General features: G+C 43.4%; 1 protein-coding gene across 1 annotated transcript; it reads left to right on the forward strand.

The window, feature by feature from the left end:
- Positions 1–326: 326 nt before the first annotated feature.
- nploc4 (NPL4 homolog, ubiquitin recognition factor) lies at positions 327–20,524 on the forward strand. Its single transcript, XM_030754558.1, has 17 exons — positions 327–535; positions 1,148–1,228; positions 5,510–5,619; positions 5,770–5,997; positions 6,077–6,125; positions 6,204–6,298; positions 6,375–6,498; positions 7,020–7,199; positions 7,374–7,460; positions 13,276–13,347; positions 13,439–13,565; positions 15,569–15,729; positions 15,918–15,989; positions 16,088–16,180; positions 16,982–17,098; positions 17,445–17,547; positions 18,161–20,524. Exons 1-17 carry the CDS (start codon positions 521–523, stop codon positions 18,319–18,321), a joined length of 1,875 nt encoding a protein of 624 aa, XP_030610418.1. The 5' UTR covers positions 327–520; the 3' UTR covers positions 18,322–20,524.
- The last annotated feature ends 1,646 nt before the right edge of the window (positions 20,525–22,170 follow it).

Consider the following 22,170-nt stretch of genomic DNA (forward strand, 5'->3'; position numbering starts at 1 on the left):
AGAAAATCCATATTTTCATACGATAGTGTTACAGTGTTTAGAGTCTGGGTCACATCATCATCACAGACCTCACAGTGGTTTTAACCGTCCCACGTTAAAAGCTCCGTTTTTTGTTTTGTTTTGTTTTGTTTTTGTATTTTTTTTAATGTGGTCATTGTTAACAATTCACTACAACAAGCCAAAAATGACTGTCTGAAAATATTCATTGTCAAAGTAAAATTTTGCGTGGCATCACGTGGAGGATGTCAGGTGGTGGGAGGCAGTCAGTGAAGGGAGAAACAAAATTAAGATAAAAGTGGAACCTTTGTTTTCAGCGTCTTTGTTTCGGCCGTGATCGCTCCGCTGTGGACTCGATGAGAAACAACGGTCGGGGCGCTAATGTGTGCAACACCCTGTGTTTGAGTTGTGGGATGGAGTTTCGCTGACACATACACACACACGGCAGCTCTACGGGATCTTTGTTTTTACCTGTCTGTCTATTAACGCAGCCACACATACCAGGCGCACCTACCCGAGCGGCATGGCCGATAATATTGTAAGTACTGCGGCGGGTCGGCTCGGCCAACGTCAGCTAGCCTGTTAGCCGGAGTCCTGAGTGATGAGGCAGCAGAATTAGCTCGGCTAGCGTTAGCGAATTAGCATTAGCGAAGAGTGACCGGGGCCTGTTTACCTAGCCGGCTAGTGTTAGCTCGTAGGCTAGCTGACGACATCCAAATGAAAAGAGTCATTATTGGCTAACTGGAGAGCGACAATAACGGTTGGGATAAAATGACTGAAATATGTTTTCAGCCCTTTAGCATGACAGGAGCACGAAAAACTCGGTAAAAATGGGAGCTGCGATGTTGCACATTCAATAAAAGTGATTTTACTCTGTGAATGAGCCAACACACAATGACAGCTTTTCAGAGTAGTTCAATGTCAACATCGACATGTTGCAGCAAAACCAGAGGCTGATGAGCTAACGTTAACACGACTTTCCTTTCTGCACTGTCACGGTTGTCATTAATACCCCGACAGTGACACCAGAGGGGGCAGAAAGGGGGGAGCTGCGCCCTGGTTTTGACTGACAGGTGTTTGAAATGCAGCACTGGATTCACGTTTGTACTGTAACGACTGAATTGTGCGTTTATTTCTGTATTTTCTTTAGATCGTCAGGGTACAGTCCCCAGAAGGGATGAAGAAAATTACTTCAACAAAGAGGGAGACAGCTGCTGCTTTTTTAAAGAAGGTAATGTGTTAAATATATCAGCGCTCATGACTGTTGTTTTCTTCTCAGCTCCTTAACTGCTCAGGGAATCAACAACTGTTTTCAAGCCTCAAGATTTATCAGTTTACCCTGGCACTTCAGTACAGGAGCTCAGTTCAGCCTTCAAATTAAAGTGGTGGCTGACTTCTGGACAGTGCAGGATTTTAATCAGGTGGTCATCCTGCTGCCAGCTGTCTTCTTGCCAAAGCTCCCCCTGCTGCTTTTTTAAAAAAATTTATTTTATAAATATCCCTACTGACCAGCCCAATGAATGCCAATGAAAACAGTAAACTATCCTGTATTTAGCTGTCTTTTACTTTAACTGAAGATTACATGATGAAGGCAATAATCAGTGAAAAGTTGTTCAACATTAACATCTAAGCCTGGATAATCATATTTTGTTATGCTCGTGACCACCTGGGAGTTTGTGAGGCAGATGCGACTGGAAGATGACCTCGAAAGTAACTGTCCTCAACTTTTGCAGATGTAGAGGAGGGGGAAAAAGTGTTTTCTGGAGTGTCTGACTGCCACAAGGTGCCAGGCATCAGCACTCCCTCGCCAGCTCCTCTGGCTCAGTCTTTGTCACCTTGTTGTCCTTATTTACATTTTCTGGAAGTAGTAACACCATGTCCTCATGCAGTCAAAAACTCAAGGTGCCACCCTTATCTGCACATTCTCCCTCAGCTCATCTTCAGTTCATGAAGATGCCCATGTTTTTTACCTGCAAGATACAGCAGTGCCATCCATCCATCCATCCATTCGCTTCCGCACATCCTGTTAAGGGTCGCGGGGGGGCTGGAGCCTATCCCAGCTGTCATAGGGCGAGAGGCAGGGTACACCCTGAACAGGTCGCCAGCCTGTTGCAGGGCCAACACGGAGTGACAGACAACCTTTCACACTCACATTCACGCACTCAGTCACACCTATGGGCAATTTAGATTAGCCAATTAACCTAACCCCAGTAAGTACCATATTTTGTAATTGCTATAATTGTAAAATTAGGTAGGGATCATGGACAGTAAAAAAGATTGGTCATTAGCCAGTGAGCAAGCAGTTTCAAGAGTATGACCCGTCACATCCGGTTTCTTGTAACCAAGACAGTGGAAACGTTCATCTCAAGGCTTCAATACAGGACTTCAGAAACCAGCAGGTGACACGTAGCTGTGTTCATCTTTTGTAGGGATGCACTGATGTCTTTTTATTTGGGTTTTGCCTCAGAATTTCCCTTACACTGCTTCCCTAAAACTATCCACACCAAAACTGAGTGCAAGCCTTTTTCTAATTTGGTTCCATACTACACTGAAAACATGTGCAGGCCTCTTCTTTTTTCCTCTCCACAAACAAAATGGATGAGTAATTTAAAAAGAAACTAGCCTATAAGCAGGCATTCTACAGAAATATATTTACTTATCAGTTTCCAATCCTTACTTGTTACTGAGGCCTCCTCAAATCCTGCATTGTGTGGTCCTTTTCTGCAGAACACACACATCTTTTCTCCTTCACCTGTTCTATCTTTAAAGCAGTACAGGTGTATCTGGCTGTCACAGTGTTCACTTACTGGTTTGTTTTGTTTTTCTTGTACCTGTACATGCATGAAGTTGTGCAGGAACTACTAGAGCAGGTCAGTCCTGCACCGCTTCTGTGTGTTCTTGTGGTTTGCACAAGGAATTACGTGTTCAGGGAGTGTGTTAGATGTTTTACGGTCCAGGCATTGCTTCACACCACAGAAGGCACAGATGAAAGCAGGTAATAAGCAGTCTGTTTTCATAGGACCTGAATTTTAGTGCAGGCTTGTGTATAATTTAATCCACTCCCCAAATGTAGCGCATATAATCTGGGAAATTTTTGCACCCAGTTACAGCTGTCTTGTAATGTTGAGCCCAACATTTACACCAGTGCCAAATCACTGGCTGGAAGTGCTGCATAGTTTGACTGAAATCAGCACATAATCTGATGTTAGTCCAACTCTGCAGGACTGCGGATGCCCTTTGGTGTTTCAGGAAGTTTGGCTCCCACAGACAGGCTTCAGAGATGTGAACTGGAAGACATGCTGACATGAACTGCTAGTTAAAAGTGTAACTCTTATTCAACCAACAAAGACCCTGCTCACCGAAAAACCAAAAAACACTGGATGTTGCAAGCACAAACAGCAGTCTCAGTGAAGTTACTGTAATTCCATTAATCCCCAGGAACCTCCGACAGGTCACACTAACATTATTAAGGTGAAGCATCAGTCCAAAGACAAGTTTCAGTCTAGCTAACACTGAACTTATAAAAATGAAATGAGCTGCTGTATTTGTAAAATGTCTGGTGTTGAAGTGACCAAGGAAAAGAACAGAGATAATACAAAAGAAAACAAGACAGAGAGGGAGAGCAGAAGTTATAGCAAATTGACAATAAAATGACAAAATACACTCTCAGGTAAAAAGATAATGTGTAAGGCCTTTATTAAAACTGATGAGTATTATTCCCGTACAAGCCCCACTTAGGGCAAGTATTTAAGGGGCACATTCCCCAGGTTTTGGGGGGAATTTTCTCTGTAATGCTTCAAATTTACATACAAGGATGGAAAATAATTACAGTGCATTTTAATCATGGCTTTGAAAAACCTAATATAGAAATATGTAACAGCAGACAAGTGCTGCAGCAGAACCTCATCAAAAATGTATGTGTTAGGGCAAGCCTGCAGATCAATGAAAAGTTTTCAGGCCCCACTGAAGTGCAGCCAGTGAGCCAGACAGTTGGAGCCTTGCTGGTTATATTTGTGCAGCTCAGACAGAAAAAAGAAGCTGAAAACAATGTCTGATTGTGTACTTTTCTATCCAGAGTTTAGTGACAATATCTTGTGCTGTTCTTTGGTGTCCTGAGAAGAGTGGTCCTCAAACAACCTCTATGCTTCTCACTGTTCTTCTGTTCTCTACTAATTTTATTAGCTCGAACTTTAACGATAGATAAAAACAACTGCATCTTTCCCATTGTCATTAAATGGCTTAGCTATTGCAGGAGGCAATGTTGTGCTGGGCTTTTATTCTTTAATAAGTGCCGTTATGAGTTCAGCTTTAATGCCAAGATAATCATTTTGTTCTTATGTGAGAAAACTGCTTTAAGGTGCACTAATGGTTATTAAATTAAGGACTTCTTCTGTTCTCTACTAATTTTATTAGCTCGAACTTTAACGATAGATAAAAACAACTGCATCTTTCCCATTGTCATTAAATGGCTTAGCTATTGCAGGAGGCAATGTTGTGCTGGGCTTTTATTCTTTAATAAGTGCCGTTATGAGTTCAGGTTTAATGCCAAGATAATCATTTTGTTCTTATGTGAGAGAACTGCTTTAAGGTGCACTAATGGTTATTAAATTAAGGACTTTGCCAGTATAGGTTTAGAGCTGCTGGAGCACATCGTATACTGGCATTTAGTGTAATTCTGTTGAAATTCAGTTAGCAGTGAAATGTATTTCATGGAACAGAACCAATAAAGACGAACAAAATTTGAGTTCAGTATTTTTCTCTTGTCTGTATGTTATAAGGCCAAAATATGCAGTAATATAAGTTATGACAAGTCTATCATTACGTAAAACGGTGTCTAGAATAACACAATACAAAAAGTTTTAATTTTATATATATAATGAAATTATGGTTCATACCACTCAACCCAATATGTCTTTATGTGTCATTGCAGTTTAGAGCGAAAGAGTTGGATTTGTGGTTGAGGATTTGGCTAACACCAAGGAGCATCCAGTAATTTTTGACTATTTGATGGGGGGACCAGAGTAAATGAAACCTCAATTAACAGGTTAAAATGGTTCTGTCTAAAACCTTTTTGGCAGCTTCAAAAAATGTGTGTATACAGCAAAAAGGCCCAAACAGGGAAATCATCAGCATCAGGCTAGGTGTTTACCAATTGCCATGACGTAACATAAAAGTGCTACGAGGGATACCCTCCTGTTCGATCTGCTTAAAGTGCTTTTCTTAACATAGTTTGGCTTCTTGTTAAACAGCCATGAAGAGGTATTCCTCCAGGCTGGCGCTCTTTGCTAATCTGCTTTGAGTGAGTAATTGGCATCTTTTCAAGAGCGGACAGCCTTTCATGAGAACCAGCATATGTGATCTGAATTCACTCCTAGCTGAACAAGTTTTTGACTTTTAATGCTTCATGGTGAATTTAAAGTGTCAGATGTCTTGGAGATTAGTAATTTTTATCAGGTTGTGTAAAATGTTATTTTTGTCTGTTATCAGCATTCTGTGTCCACTTCCCCCACAGGTGGCCAAAGAATTTGGGTTTAACTCCAATGGGTTTTCTGTTTACCTGAACCGCAACAAGACCGGAGAGATCCTTTCCCAGAACAAAGCCCTCAGCCTTCTTAAGATTAAGTAAGTAGAAACAAACAGATTTGGGGCATTAATTAGAGTCTGAATTTCACAATTTCTTCTCAGGGGAGTTTTAGTGTCCAGAAGTGCAGTTGTCTGCCTACCTACACAGCCTTAATCATCTCATTTCTGTTTCTTTTCTGTGTTTTGTAGGCATGGGGACATGTTGTTTTTGTTCCCTTCAGAATCCTCCACCACCTCTGGGGAGATTATGGACACGGCCACCCCTCACACATCTTCATCACTACCATCCGTCTCATCCTCATCTTCATCCTCCTCGATCCCGCGGTCCTTCTCGGCTCCCCAGGTCCAGGAAGATGAGATTGATCGGTACCTGGCCAAGCAAGATGGCAAGATCTACAGGAACAGAGATCCGCAGTTGTAAGGAAGAGGACCAGCTACACACATCTGAACTAAATACAGATGTTGGATGACTAATCATTTTTTTCAATTGTTCCAGATGTCGCCATGGTGCCCTTGGAAAATGTGTGCACTGTGTACCACTAGAGGTAACAGAATTCATCCTTGTGCTTTGTTTTTTAAATAATGAGTGCTAGTATTATAAAACATGTTTCTTCTGATTCCAGCCTTTTGACGAAGACTACCTGAATCACCTTGACCCACCGGTGAAGCACATGTCATTCCACGCATATCTTCGCAAGCTAACTGGTGGAGCCGATAAGTGAGGGGCCGTCTTTAATTTTTCCAGTGGGGTTGCTCATAATGTCAGATTCTGACACAGTTTTGCTCTCCGGCAGGGGGAAGTTTGCAGCTCTGGAGAACATCAGCTGTAAGATAAAGTCAGGCTGCGAGGGTCACCCTCCCTGGCCGGAGGGCATCTGCACCAAGTGCCAGCCGAGTGCCATCACACTGAACAGACAGGTATGTTGTGATAATGAGGGCTGGGAGAAGTATTGAGTTCCTTCTCTCAAGTACAAATATCACACCAAAAAAAAAAAATACTTAAAGGGGACCTATTATGCTTATTTACGTGAGGGACTGGCATCATGTCCAGGGTGTACACCACATCTCAACCTGTGATAGCTGGAATTAGCTCCAGCCCCCACAGAACCCTGAAGTGGTTGAGAAACTGGATGGATGGATCAGATTAGTCTGCAACAGTAAAAACTCTGCTCCTTTTTATTGCTTAATATTGGGCACACTTATTTTGTCCCTATTAATAATTTATATTCATATAAATGTTTGTTGCAGAAATATTTTTTGGTAAGTCACTGTGAGCTTCAGTAAAGTGCAACACAGAATTTAATCCCCAAGTATATTCCAGCATGCAGTCTTATACTTCTGCTTCCACATGATTTAAAGACAAAAACAATTACTTGACCTATGTTTGAATCCTAAGTAGCATTCTGTATGTGAGTGTAGTTTTTCTGTTTTTCTCCCAGAAATACAGACATGTGGACAACATCATGTTTGAGAACCACACCATTGCTGACCGCTTCCTGGACTTCTGGAGGAAGACAGGCAATCAGAGGATGGGCTACCTGTACGGCAGGTACACGGAGCACAAAGACATCCCCCTGGGCATCAGAGCAGAGGTGGCTGCCATCTATGAACCCCCACAGGTGAGACATCCCCACCGAATGTATCGCCGCTTGAGTCGGCTCTTTAAGTGAAGTTGATTTTGTTAATTTGCCTAGTAAGTGTAGCCCCCTGTGTTTATCCTTCAAGTAATGAGTGAAAGTCCTCACTGAGCAGCAATTGTATTAGCATTGCTATTCTTCTCTGCTGTGTTTCAGAATGCCACCCAGAACAGCCTGGAATTGTTGGAGGATCCCAAAGCTGCCGCTGTGGATGAGATTGCTGCTAAACTGGGCCTGTGCAAGGTTGGCTTTCTTTTCTCTTGGGTGCTCTTTTTGACTTTGCCTTGCTTTCATGTTTGCATACAGTCAGAACTGTATGTGTGTGCATGAAAAAAGATGCACATGTGCTTTAAGTAAGTTTATAAATACTGTTTCAATTATACTGAGTTTCAAGTTGGAAGTTTGTCAGAGAGGCTCGAGACACCTAAATGACATCAAGAAGTGCCACAACAGCAGCTTAATTAGCCTTTCACTCCAAGTGGGGCATCGATTACCAGAGGAAAAAAATCTGACATGAAACTTAAGGGTGTACTCAAAATAGGCAATACATAACATTCCCTATTGTTTTTGTCCTCCAGAAGTCCAGTTAGTTTGACTAGTGTAATCACTACCTACGCCCACCCACTTGACTCATCACTTCTTCAGTTACAGTTGCATCTGTGAAAATCTCTTTAATCAAATAACATATCTATAAGGCATGTCAGAGAAGAGTGTGTCACTGCTTCTAAAGGTAAAAATGCCAGGAAATTGATGAAATTCACTGTGCTCTGCAAGAATTAATTATTTCTCATGGCAAACTTTTCTCTGGACTATTTTTAGCTCATAGGATACTATTTTTGTATCCTAATCATGGTTGTAAGTTAAGAGACAGCCTAGCACAGGCAGGCTAATCAGGTGTAGCTCAGTGTTTTCATGTGTGTAGGAATGTGTAGGTGAGGAGGAGCAGCTATCAGTCATCTGTCAGCACTGTGTAGTGGCTCACACATCGTGTATTTAATACTGTGAAGTGAGGCAATCACTCGCATGTAAAACCAGAACACCAATGAGGAGACACGTTTTCTCATATATATATGTATATATATGTGTGTGTATGTATGTATGTATATATATATGTGTGTGTGTATGTATGTATGTATGTATATATATTAGGGGTGGGACTCGATTAAAAAAATTAATCGAATTAATTACAACTCCTCCGTGAATCGCCACCTTATCGTGGTGGAGGGGTTTGTGTGTCCCAGTGATCCCAGGAGCTATGTTGTCTGGGGGCTTGTCCCCCTGGCAGGGTCTCCCATGGCAAACTGGTCCTGGGTGAGGGTCCAGACAAAGAGCGGTTCAGAAGACCCTTATGAGTGAAAAAACAAGGGAACAGTTTACCCTGCCCGGGATAGGGTTACCGGGGCCCCACCCTGGAGCCAGGCCTGGGGAGGGAGCTCGAGGGAGAGCGTCTGGTGGCCAGGCATTAGCTCGTGGTGCTTGGCCGGGCGCAGCCCGAAGAGGTTACATGGGCCCGCCCTCCTGCAGGCCCACCACCCGCAGGAGGTGTCGTAGGGGTCGGGTGCAATGTGTGTCGGGCGGTGGCCGAGGGCGGAGGCCCTGGCGGACCGATCCCCGGCTATCGAAACTGGCTGTTGGGACATGGAATGTCACCTCTCTGGTGGGGAAGGAGCCTGAGCTAGTGCGTGAGGTTGAGAGATACCAGCTAGACATAGTTGGGCTCACCTCAACGCATGGCCTGGGCTCTGGAACCAGTCCCCTGGAGAAGGGCTGGACTCTGTTCCAGTCTGGAGTTGCCCTCGGTGAGAGGCGGCGAGCTGGGGTGGGTATTCTTGTATCCCCCCGGCTTGCTGCCTGTACGTCGGAGTTTTCACCGGTGGACGAGAGGGTAGTTTCCCTGCGCCTTCGGGCTGGGGAACGGGTCCTGACTGTTGTTTGCGCTTATGCGCCGAATGACAGTTCAGGGTACCCACCCTTTTTGGAGTTGCTGGGTGGGGTGCTGGAGAGTGCTCCATCTGGTGACTCCATAGTCTTGCTGGGAGACTTCAACGCTCACGTGGACAATGACAGTGAGACCTGGAGGGGCGTGATTGGGAGGAACGGCCTGCCCGATCTGAACCCGAATGGTGTTTTGTTATTGGACTTCTGTGCAAACCACAGTTTGTCCATAACAAACACCGTGTTCGAACACAAGGATGTCCATAAGTGCACATGGCACCAGGACACCCTAGGTCGCAGGTCGATGATCGATTTTGTAATCGTATCATCAGATCTGCGGCCGTATGTTCTGGACACTCGGGTGAAGAGAGGAGCTGAGCTGTCAACTGATCACCACCTGGTGGTGAGTTGGATCAGGTGGCGGGGGAAGATGCTGGACAGACCTGGCACACCTAAACGTATTGTGAGTGTGCGCTGGGAACGCCTGGCAGAAGCCCCAGTCCGGGAGATCTTCAACTCCCACCTCCGGCAGAACTTCGACAGCATTCCGAGGGAGGCTGAGGACATTGAGTCCGAATGGACCATGTTCCGCACCTCCATTGTTGAGGCTGCTGCTCAGAGCTGTGGCTGCAAGGTGGTTGGTGCCTGTCGTGGTGGTAACCCCCGAACCAGATGGTGGTCACCGGAGGTGAAGGGAGCCATCAAGCTGAAGAAAGAGTCCTATCGGGCTTGGTTAGCCTGTGGGACTCCGGAGGCAGCTGACAGGTATCGACAGGCCAAGCGGAATGCAGCTCGGGTAGTGGCCAAAGCAAAAACTCGGGTGTGGGAGGAGTTTGGTGAGGCTATGGAAAAAGACTTTCGGACGGCATCGAAGCGATTCTGGCAAACCGTCAGGCGACTCAGGAGGGGAAAGCAGTGCTTCACTCACACTGTTTATAGTGCGGGGGGGGTGCTGCTGACTTCAACTGAGGCTATAGTCGGACGGTGGAAGGAATACTTCGAGGACCTTCTGAATCCCACTGACACGCCTTCTGTAGTGGAAGCAGAGTCTGGGGATGAGGGGGATGACTTGACCATCACTGGGGGTGAGGTCACTGAGGTAGTTAAACAACTCCTTGGTGGCAGAGCCCCTGGGGTGGACGAGATTCGCCCTGAGTTCCTGAAGGCTCTGGATGTTGTAGGGCTGTCTTGGTTGACACGCCTCTGCAACATCGCGTGGAGATCTGGGGCAGTGCCATTGGATTGGCAGACCGGGGTGGTGGTCCCCATCTTTAAGAGGGGAGACCGGAGGGTGTGCTCCAACTTTCGGGGGATCACACTCCTCAGCCTCCCCGGTAAGGTCTATGCCAGGGTGCTGGAAAGGAGGGTGCGTCCGTTAGTCGAACCTCGGATTCAGGAGGAACAATGCGGTTTTCGTCCTGGTCGTGGAACGCTGGACCAGCTCTTTATCCTCTCAAGGATATTCGAGTGTGCGTGGGAGTTTGCCCAACCAGTCTACATGTGCTTTGTGGACTTGGAGAAGGCATTCGACCGTGTTCCTCGGGGTGTTCTTTGGGAGGTTCTGCGGGAGTATGGGGTGTCTGGCTCATTGTTGCGGGCCATTCAGTCCTTGTACAACCACAGTGAGAGCTTGGTCCGTATAGCCGGTAATAAGTCGGATTTGTTTCCTGTGGGTGTTGGACTCCGTCAGGGCTGCCCTTTGTCACCGATTCTGTTCATAATTTTTATGGACAGAATTTCTAGGCGTAGCCAGGTGGCGGAAGGCTTCTTCCTTGGTGGCCTCAGAGTCTCATCTCTGCTTTTTGCAGATGATGCGGTTCTGTTGGCTTCATCAGGGGGGGGCCTCCAGCTCGCAGTGGAACGGTTCGCAGCCGAGTGTGAAGCGGCTGGCATGAGAATCAGCACCTCTAAGTCTGAGGCCATGGTCCTCAGCCGGAAAAGGGTGGAGTGCCATCTCCGGCTCAGGAACGAGTTCTTGCCTCAAGTGGAGGAGTTTAAGTATCTCGGGGTCTTGTTCACGAGTGATGGGAGAAGGGAACGGGAGATCGACAGGCGGATCGGGGCTGCTTCTGCAGTGATGCGGACGCTGCAGCGGTCCGTCGTGGTGAAGAGGGAGCTTAGCGTAAAAGCGAAGCTCTCGATTTACCGGTCGATCTACGTTCCTACCCTCACCTATGGTCACGAGCTTTGGGTAGTGACCGAAAGAATAAGATCGCGAATACAAGCGGCAGAAATGAGTTTCCTTCGAAGGGTGGCTGGCCTCTCCCTTAGAGATAAGGTGAGGAGTGCGGCCATCCGGGAGGGGCTCAGAGTAGAGCCGCTGCTCCTCCACATCGAAAGGAGCCAGTTGAGGTGGCTCGGGCATCTGATTAGGATGCCTCCTGGCCGCCTCCTGGGTGAGGTGTTCCGGGCATGTCCCACCGGGAAGAGGCCCCGTGGTAGACCCAGGACACGCTGGAGAGATTATGTATCTCGGCTGGCCTGGGAACGCCTTGGGGTCCCTCCGGATGAGCTGGAGGAGGTGGCTGGGGAGAGGGAAGCTTGGGCTTCTCTGCTTAGGCTTCTGCCCCCGCGACCCGGCTCCGGATAAGCGGAAGAAAATGGATGGATGGATGGATGGATGGAATTAATTACAAGCTTTGTAATTAATTAATCGAAATTAATCGCATTTTAATCGCATTTCAATATTTGACATGAGAAATATTAATTTAAGTTTAGTTGATGAATGAATCAATATACATAAGCTTAAACTTCAAAATTTTGTTCATTTTCCCACCAGTCTGCTACACAGACCAATGAAGGGTGGAAGTGCTCCTGTGATAAGCAAACACCTGAAATTAAAGTTAAGCTTCATAACTGGATAGTTTTAGTCAACATTAATGTCTCACTTGTTATAGTTGGAAATTAATCATTAGCTCAGCTGTATTCCTTGATGTTGAAATGTGTTATGCTTGTTTTAACAGCTTATTTTGAATTACAGACTTCAAATTAAACCACAAAAAGGAGAAAAAGTTCGTTCTCCGTTTAACCAGCTGCTTTTACACAGCTGTGCTTCGCACTCACGGTGGCTAGGCGCTCACTTCCGGCCTTTGTGTTGTTCGTGGGCTGCGAAAGACGTGGGCCGGGTCCTTCGCAGGATGCGGCCCCTAATTTGGACATTGTGCGTCGATATAATCTGTATGCCGGGAACTCGCGCACTGAGAAACGTTCCACGGTGCAAAGTGCGATTAAAATGCGTTAAAATTTTTAACGCGTTAATTTCCCCGTAATTAATTAATCGAAATTAACGCGTTAAAGTCCCACCCCTAATATATATATGTGTGTGTATGTATGTATATATATATGTGTGTGTATGTATGTATGTATGTATGTATGTATATATATATATGTGTGTGTGTGTGATGTATGTATGTATGTATGTATGTATGTATGTATGTATGTATGTATATATATGTGTGTGTATGTATGTATATATATGTGTGTGTATGTATGTATATATATGTGTGTGTATGTATGTATATATATGTGTGTGTATGTATGTATATATATGTGTGTGTATGTATGTATGTATGTATATATATGTGTGTGTATGTATGTATGTATATATGTGTGTGTATGTATGTATGTATATATGTGTGTGTGTGTGTGTATGTATGTATGTATGTATGTGTGTGTGTGTGTATGTATGTATGTATGTATGTGTGTGTGTGTGTGTGTATGTATGTATATATGTGTGTGTGTGTGTGTGTGTGTATGTGTGTGTGTGTGTGTGTGTGTGTGTGTGTATGTATGTATATGTGTGTGTGTGTTGTGTGTGTGTATGTATATATGTGTGTGTGTGTGTGTGTATGTATGTATGTATATGTGTGTGTGTGTATGTATGTATGTATGTATGTATGTGTGTGTGTGTGTGTGTTTCTACCATTTGAAAGTCCTGATAATTAAATTACTCATTACTGTACACCTGCAGTTTTTCGTTGCAAATGGACAAATAGATTAAATTTTTAAAAATCAAAAACTGAGTTAAACTTGTTTTTTGTTACATCATCTAAAATCATTGCATATTCAAATAGATAAGAGTTATAGAAGTTATCATTTACATACATGTTTACTTGTTTTGCAGGTGGGATGGATCTTCACTGACCTGCTGTCGGAGGATACGAGGATAGGCACTGTCCGCTACACAAGAAACAAGGTGAGGCTACATCGGACTCAAAGATGATCTGTTAGTCTCAATTATGTTTTTTGTTTATTCTATGTATTTATAATGTCCTTACTTCTTTTAGGACTCATATTACCTGAGTGCGGAGGAGTGCATCACAGCGGGATACTTCCAGAACCAGCATTCAAACCCCTGCAGACTTTCTCGAGATGGACATTTTGGATCCAAATTTGTGACTGTAATGGCAACAGGTTAGTACTTTTTTGTTTTAATGACAAAAGTGAGGGGATTATGAATAAGAAACGATAGGGGGAATATTTTCTTTATCGCTGCAGGCATACTTATGCAATCATGAAGAGAAAAAAAAAAAACTTAAACTGGGCATCTCTTCTTTAAAACGTTCTTCTGACATTTCTAATAAGTAATGCCTGCAGATAGGTGAGCCAGACATGGCTACACCCTAACATGTTAGTCTGGAAGCTCCTCACTGTGAATGAAATTCAACAAAGCTAGCCATGGGGGGACCATTACAAAAACTTGAACACCAAACCTAATCAGACACTCCTATCTCATTGTACATCCTGTATAATGACAATAAAAGGCATTCTGATTCTGATTCTGACACTAACATCACCCTCACCCAGCTAAATATGTACTTTTATTTTTGGGGGGCTTTTTACCTTTATTTACCAGTTCAGAGTAGGCACAGAGGAGGAGAGAGCTGGGGAAGACTCACAGCAAAGGGCTGCAGGTCTTACAGGGCAGGCTCCTGCATTTCAGCTAGAAGACATATGGGTGCGTGCTCAACCAGTGAGCTAAACTGGCACTCTGAATATGTACATTTTGAAGAAGTTAATAAGGGCAGAGTGGCTAAAACTATCCAGAGCTCAGAGCCAGCCACAAGCTAGCTGCCTCAGTATAAGCAGAGGATCAAAGGTGTTACAGGAAAATTATGCAGACAGTGAAGAACAGAAAGGGGTCTATGTCTTGTTATCTGGTGAAGTTATAAACATACTGGACAATTATGTTGGTATCTGACATTTTGTTATATAAATCTGCTGCACCTGCTTTTGTTTGTTAAACTAAACTATGTCAGAGAGAGAGAGGGGTGTGTGAAAGAATCAGACAAAAGGCTTAACAGACTTAAAACATGAATCTACTGACACCCCACAGTGCAGCACGCTGTAGGCTCTCTATGTTCAGGCCTTTCCCATCCATGGAAGTCTTACAGTGGTAAAGAAAACTGGTTTAAATGCTCCGTTTGCAGCCTAACTTTAAGTCAAGTCCAAAACTATGACTAAAAAATGTGCTCCCATTCAATGCCAGAGCAGCTGTGGAAGAGAAGCCAGACTTTCTGCTGGATCAGGGAGGAATGTTTTCACCACCTTTTCTTCCAAGAAACCGCCCAGCAGTGACCTCATTACTTTCATTCCCATGAATGAGGCCCCAGCAGCCAAAGCTGATGTCATGGCTACATTTCTCAGTGCCAGCAGGGGCGAAGTCCATCTGTTTTGCTCCTTTCAAATGACTTGCATGTGTAATGCTTAACAGATTTTATATACTCAGTGTTATACACACTATAGTGTTATAGTAGTGTGCATGACTTCCTTGTTGATATTTATAACCCTCCATCAGGTTGATCTTGCTTATATGCCTTGAAATAGCTTGTAAAGTCTGACTGTAGACTAATGCATCCTGGCTTAGTGGAAAATTGATCAACTTACTTATATAATAGATTTACATAAAGGTCACTAATGATCTTAAATACAGTTAACAGACTGTTTTTATGCTTTTGGCTTCCAGAGATTATGAAAACAAAATATCAGGATAAAACTATTAGGTATTCATGTATTGGCACTATTGCTTTTGTTTGTCCCTCAAGGGCAGCCTTACTTTACTTCAGCGCTTTTTAAGAACAAAAGTCATAAAGTAGGTACTTGTGTGGTACCTAGGTACCACACAAGCATCGGTCAGCTGACTTCACAGACCAAGTAGATGGATCTAGAAACTCATTGATGCAGAAAGGCATCTGGGCATGAAGAGCTCTGAAATTGATCACCAAAATCTTAAATTGATCCTAAACTTTATGGGGAGCCAGTATAAAAAGGTCCTGATGAGGCCTTCAGGATGACCCTGTGTTCTGTGTTTAGAAAAAAGTATAACCCTCATGCTCCTGGTCTCTCTGAAGTTGCCGTCTTCATTCTTCAACAGGCACTTCATATATTTATATTTCTCTGTGCTTTTTTATGTGCAGGTGGTCCAGATAACCAGGTGCACTTTGAAGGATACCAGGTGTCCAATCAGTGCATGGCTCTTGTGAGAGACGAGTGCCTACTGCCCTGCAAAGATGCTCCTGAGCTGGGCTACGCTAAAGAGTCCAGCCCTGAGCAGTATGTACCAGATGTCTTCTACAAGGTGAGACAAAGCAGCACACTGTGTTAAAATGGAGCAATGCATAGTACATAGTAGTTTTTTTTTTTTTTCTTTTTTAAGAACAAAATGAGTTCTAGATACTTATTTTGTGTTCAGGTGTCTGGTCAACCAGATTTATTAGTTTTTCATTAGTTTTTATGAGGTTTTTGTCTGATTCTGATATCCAACAGGACAAAGACAAATTTGGAAATGATGTTACATTTCTAGCTCGGCCTCTTCCCGTGGAGTATCTTATCATAGATGTGAGTAAGATGTCTTCCCTTTAAGCATAAACACTTAAGTTTTTCTTTAATGCAGTAAACTATATTCTGGCACTGTTTCCAAATATCTTCTTCCACAGATAACCACAACTTTTCCAAAGGATCCCCAGTACACCTTTTCTTCCACGCAACGCTTCCCCATTGAAAACCGGGATATTCTTGGAGAGACACAAGTAAGTACTCACAGCATAAGTTCTTATTTCCCGCATCTGATTCAACCAGAGCTAAAACGGATATCAAATTATTTGGATTAAGAGGGAAATAGGTGGGTGAGTGTTGTCAAAAAGTTTGAGGAATGGGCAATTCAGACATCTTAATTGATATAAATTTCGCTCTTCTCCCACCTCTTAACACCTTTGAACATCTATTTTTTTTATCACTCTGTAGAAGTCACATCATTTCTCCTTCTACTTATGTCTCTGGGATGGTCAGAGTAATGATCCTTCAACTTCATTTAAATTTTTAGGAAGTGGATAAGGTAACACCAAGAAAAGTCTAATGAGTGGGGCAGGTGGTGAACAAATTTACGGTGCACAGTAGGGCCGGACAGTTAACCTTCTAAACAAGAGACTTGAGATTAAAGTTTTACTTTTTTGGATCAGTTGCTGAAAAGCTCTCATTTTTTGCCCAGCTGTTTCAAAGAAAGAGGGGTTGGGGGCTGAAACAGTTACTATGTCACCCACCACCTGCACTTTCTCCTCCAGCGTTCACCTCCAGCCTCCAATTTATTTTTTCATTTGAACTAATTATTTAAGTTTGAGGAAATGCCCTAAAAAGTTTTTTGTTTTTTTAAAGTTCAGTTAAAGGAAATGGTTAAGATTATGAGGTAAAATCAGAGTTCACAGTGTAAGTGGTTAGAAAGGAACTTTCAGAGCTATTTTCTGGACATACCTGAGATGATGGTTGTGAAGAGGAGATGGCCAAATCTAAATCAGGTATATTATAATAATCTTGTTTTTCTCCTTCGTTCGCAGGATTTTCACAGTTTAGCCACATACCTGTCCCAGTGCAGCTCCACATCATTCCTGGACATCGTGTCAGACTTCCATCTGCTCCTCTTCCTCGTTACCAATGAAGTCATGCCTCTGAGAGTAAGTTCAAAGCTTTGATGCTTTCAGGTTTTCATTTGTTTCCCATTTATAATGCTGACAATGGGTCAGACCACATTCTTCTTCAGTCTGGAAGTAGTCAGTCCTCTGAGGATGTTTTCACTCAGATCTTTCTGCTCATTTCTGCTTGTTTTTAAACTGGCCCATCACGATGACCAAAAAAATTGTTTTTCTGGAATGAACTGCTTAATTAGATTTGCATGTCCTGCTTAAAACACAGGCTTTTGGTGTAGAGGTTTTTTTTTTGTTTTTTTTTTAAACTCCCCTCAGCATCTTGAATCATTTTCAGTGGCTAGATGAGAGCTTGTGTTTGTGTTTGTGTTTGCAGGACAGCATCGGGCTGCTACTTGAAGCCGTGAAAACTTCTAATGAGGATCTGGCACAGACCTGGAAGAAGTCGGAGCAATGGGCCACCATTGAGCAGCTGTGCAGTAAATCAGATTTTTAAATAAACCTGTCTTACTTTGTGGTTCCTGGAGATTTAGAATATATTTTTGAGGGGCACCTGAAATAGTTTTTTTCTTTTTTAAATGAATTAAATAGTACAGTTTATAAGGTACTCCTCTGCACAGAGCTCATTCGCCAACTATATGTAGCAATATAATCAGCTGCCTCCCCAGTGAGTCTTTCCCCACTTTCTGCTCACTGTTTTTAAAAAGTGAGCAGAAAGTGGAAAATAAAGTCCTCAGTGAGAATGTATGAATTTCCGGTGGCACAGACAGTACCTGCTCTGTCTGATTTGACCATCTGTAGAATGTAGAATCTGTTTTTTTATACTAGTTTAAATGGGCTGCTGGTGCCCCCATGGCTGTTATCAGATTAACCAATAAGCCTCGAGTCACACCTACCCCTGTGAGGTGCTTCTTCTTCCCTGTTCCTGTAGTGGGAACACTTATAAAGGTGTAGGTCATTCAAGAAAAGATTAACTTTTGTTCAGTTGTTGAGAGTAAAGATGTCATAATTTCTTTCCAGAGAGACGGTTACATAAAACCCTTTTGTGCTGCACCAAAGTAATATCCTATTTTTCCTCTCCTGTTCTTCCAGGTACAGTGGGTGGGCAGCCCACCAGTTCTCTGGGTTATGGAGCCATGGGCGGCCCCTCTGTTCCCGCCTCCTCCTCATCCATGTGGTCCTGCCTCCACTGCACCTTCATGAACCAGCCTGGCACAGAGCACTGTGAAATGTGCAGCCTGCCCCGCAGTTAAAACCCTTTGTCCTCAGCTCTGCTTCCACACCTTCCGTGATCGTACTCAGTCACTGCACCAGGACCAGCTGCAAGACTGACGGCCTCGCTGATCTTTATTCTTGCCTCACGTTGAAGCTTCTGTCCTTCCCATCTCACAGGCTTCTGTGATGTGCAGAGGAATTTGCTCATTTACATCAATTTCACTGAGTCAAAATAAAATTGAATCAGACTGGAGTTTTTTTTTTTTTTTTTGGTTTGTATCCCTTCACACAGCTGCTCTTCTGAGAGGCAGGATACGCTTTAGGAAAAGCACTTTGTGGCTGAGACCCCTTTCCCTCACATAATCCCTCCCTCTAATAAATCCTGCTGTGACTCAGGACAACAGCAAAGACTCAAGTGTTTGGATATTTTCTCACATCAGTGCCCCTCTCACTGTCACGATGTCTTCTGGAAAATCTTGCTGTGTATAAATACATTTAATAATTGATACTGTTAATTTAATTAAGTTTGCGTTTTTTTTTTTTTTTTTTTTTTTTAAATCAGATTGTAGCGTATACTTTAACATTTTGAATCTTCAGTGTGGACTCAGCTCAGTCAGGTTTTCATAGGTCTCTTTGATAACCCCTTAAAGTACAATCATCAGTCAAAGCTCAGACCTGGAAACAAAGAACTCCAATGTAATCCCACTTAGGTAGAGACTGCTATTTTCAGTATTAAATTTGAAAAGACCCCCCTCTGACTGTAGACAGCTTTTTAGTGATCACCTTTTTGGACTGATTATCCTAAAGATGTTTTTGCTGGTTTATTGTAGCTTTCGATTTTGGTGGTTTGAACTCGAGCAGGCACAATATGTAGCTTCTTATTTTATCAGCTGTATGTTGTTTTTCTGTTAAACTCCCTCCCCACGACACCACTCGCCTTCATTGTTCTTATCACTGACTCGCAGAGTATCATCCGTGAGGTGCTTTAGAAACAACTGGTGCTCGCCACTTTCACCTCCCTGCCAGCCAGAGCAGAAGTGATGTTCCTCCACTGATGGTCCCCTGCAGGTTTTCTTTTCATCGCTCTTAGTGCGAGCGGTTGCAGGTGAACACAGGTGGGGGGAAAGACACACCCAGTTTAAACCTGATTTATGTTTTAATACCTGTTAAACTGTTCATCCAGTTTACACCAGATTACTTACGTAGACTGTTTCTCCCAAATGCGGCAGGCCTTTTTCACAGCTGAACTGTAATGTGCAGTATTGTAGTAGGAAAAGCACAGGTGTGTTAATGATTATTGAATTAATCGACCTTATTTTACTTTCATTGAAGGGCTGAAATGTCAGCGATCTATGGTAGTAAAGGGAAATTAATTTGTGGTGCTCAGAAATTTCTAAGTATCTGGTCAGATTAAACCTGTATTAAGGCCACATGAGTGGGAAAAGCTTTGTTTTAACTTGTTGCAGGCATTATGATAGCTTTCCATTTTCTTTTGCATCAAATGTTGGGACCAAAACATAACACAAAAAACCTTTGTTCTGGTTGTCTTTAAGATTTAACGTTTGTGCTCAAATCTTTTGTAACATCTTATTAGCAACAAACAAAACCAAATGATGTCCTTTCATACACTTATGTTAGAGTATTACTAGTTAACACTTGTGGCCCACATTAGTTTGTATGTTATTTCATGTTTCATGTACTTCCTGGAAGTTTTTACCAGTTTGATACTTGAAATAAAAAAAGGAACACCGACACCTTGAAGCTGCACAGTGGACATATTCAGAAGGTGTAAATATGTCCACCGACACCTTGAAGCTGCACAGTGGACATATTTACACCTTCTGAATCTTCAGAATCTCAGCCTAGCCATCTTAACATCGCCTTCTGGTTAGTTAAATCCTCGCTAACTGTCTTCTCCACCACTGTTCTCACATTTTGAAACTGGATGTGACAAACAAGGGCGAATGTGTTTGAAATTCCTCACTCATTCCCTCTAGCCGGAGTTTCTAAAGAACATAATTTCTAAAATGAGCATCACGTGTTCAGTAAGACCTGAAACTAGTAGCTGAAACCTTACATTGCAGAGAAGTGTTTAAGATTCAGGGAGCCTCGTGGTGCTGCCCATTGCAAAGAATGCAGGTTTAAATCACTGCTGGTTTGGCCTTCAGACCCAGAACTTCTGTCCATCTTAAACATTTTGTCACTTTCCAGGTTTAGTTTGGGTGTGCCCCCCCCCCCCCCCCCCCCCCGTTTTGTTACATGAGGCTTTTTTTTTTTTTACCCAACAATGATCCAAATTAATGAAATCAATAATCAGTACTGTAGAGTTGAATATGGGGCTCTTCAGGTCAGAGGATGTCGTGGGCCACAGATTTCAGCTATTTATGAAATGTGTGCTGCTTTGTAAGACGGTAATTCCATTGATGGAGTGAGAATATATTTTTAGTTGTAGATGGAGTTCTTTTCTTTTTGCCTGGTGGTAACATTATTGCCCCTCCTTTTCCTTTTGTATTGAGCCGGGGGCCGTTTGCTGCGCAAGCATGCTCTTGGACTTAGAGCCGTTCCTCACTTTCCACAGAGCTAACTGAGGACCCTGAAAGCTGTATGCTTTTGACCTGGTTTTGAAAAAATAAAAGGAGATGATGGAAAATGTTGTCTTTGGTTTGTTGGTCTGCCTTATTTCAGTTAAAAAATGTTTATTTGAGTGATAAATGGATTGCCATGAAATTAGGTTCAGATAAATCTGTTCTCCTGGAAGATGAATCTGTTTTCTTCTGCTTGTTCAAAGTCCAGTCACGGTGGTAGGAGGCATCCTTTTCCCCAGCAACATTTTCCAGTCACACCTCAGGGATGCTCTTTTGCTACTAGGCCAGGTGTTTTGGGTGGACCCCAGGATCTTCTCCAAGTAGGGCATCCCTGCAGACATTTGGATTTGATGTCGAACCACGTCAGGTGACTCCTTTTGAGGAAGAAGCAGGGACTTTGAACTCCTCTGTCTGAAAGGCTGACATGGAGAGTTCATTACTCGGAGCTCAAGATCTTGTGTGAGGGCTAGAACGTAGATCCACTGGTAAACGGAAAGCTTTGCCTTCCAGCTCACCTCTTTCTTCATCAACTAAGTCCACTATAACTCCTGTACAACTGCTGACAACTAAAAGACCTCACTGACTCTGGGCTGGAGGACCCTTGGTTAAATTTGGGAAGCTGGGACCCCTCCTGGACTCAGACCTGGAAGGGGAACTTGCAGGTCCATGGGGCTCAGCTTGCTGCATCCTGAAGAAATGACGTGAATCTGCGGCCTTGTGGACTGACCACTCTCAGGAACTTTAACCTCCAGAGGCAGCATCTTAGCAGAAAGTTTGTCTTTATTCACCAACATCTTAAGAAAAATTTTATTTATAGTGCTTGAAACCATTTTTTTTTAATTTAAAAAAAAAGATTGAATAGTTTGCTTATGAGATGGAGAAAGCGTCAGAAAGTCTAAAATGAAAATTTCTCCGCCTGGCCTGCACATCTGCATGTGACCTGTCAGTCTGTCTGTGACCCTGCCAGAGAGTCGCCGTTGGCTGGACAACTGCAAATTCTAATTATGGATTCATTCCTCACAAGTAAATTCAACAATTCACATGCGCAGAACTCAGCAGACGTGCACACGAGTGTCTGCTGTGCACCCGAGTTGCTGCAGGTTCAAGCTCTTGTGAGGAAACATTAGGCGTGCCGAGCTGAACTACCCCATGAAGAAACTGACTTTTAACCGTTTGAGCGGTGCCTATGGAGCCTAATGTAATTGGTCATTTTGATGGATAGTTCAGGTTACTGTGTTAGACCGAGTTACACCACAGCAGCAACATTAGAGCTGTTTTAAACCGGATTTGCTCACAATCTGG

The sequence above is a fragment of the Archocentrus centrarchus genome, chromosome 19 (genome assembly GCF_007364275.1).
Source record: "Archocentrus centrarchus isolate MPI-CPG fArcCen1 chromosome 19, fArcCen1, whole genome shotgun sequence".
Taxonomy (NCBI): domain Eukaryota; kingdom Metazoa; phylum Chordata; class Actinopteri; order Cichliformes; family Cichlidae; genus Archocentrus; species Archocentrus centrarchus.

Coding starts and splice junctions, on each gene's coding strand:
- nploc4 (XM_030754558.1), top strand. Junction 1,229..5,509: donor CTGCTGCTTTTTTAAAGAAG/GTAATGTGTTAA, acceptor CTTCCCCCACAG/GTGGCCAAAGAATTTGGGTT. Junction 5,998..6,076: donor AGGAACAGAGATCCGCAGTT/GTAAGGAAGAGG, acceptor CAATTGTTCCAG/ATGTCGCCATGGTGCCCTTG.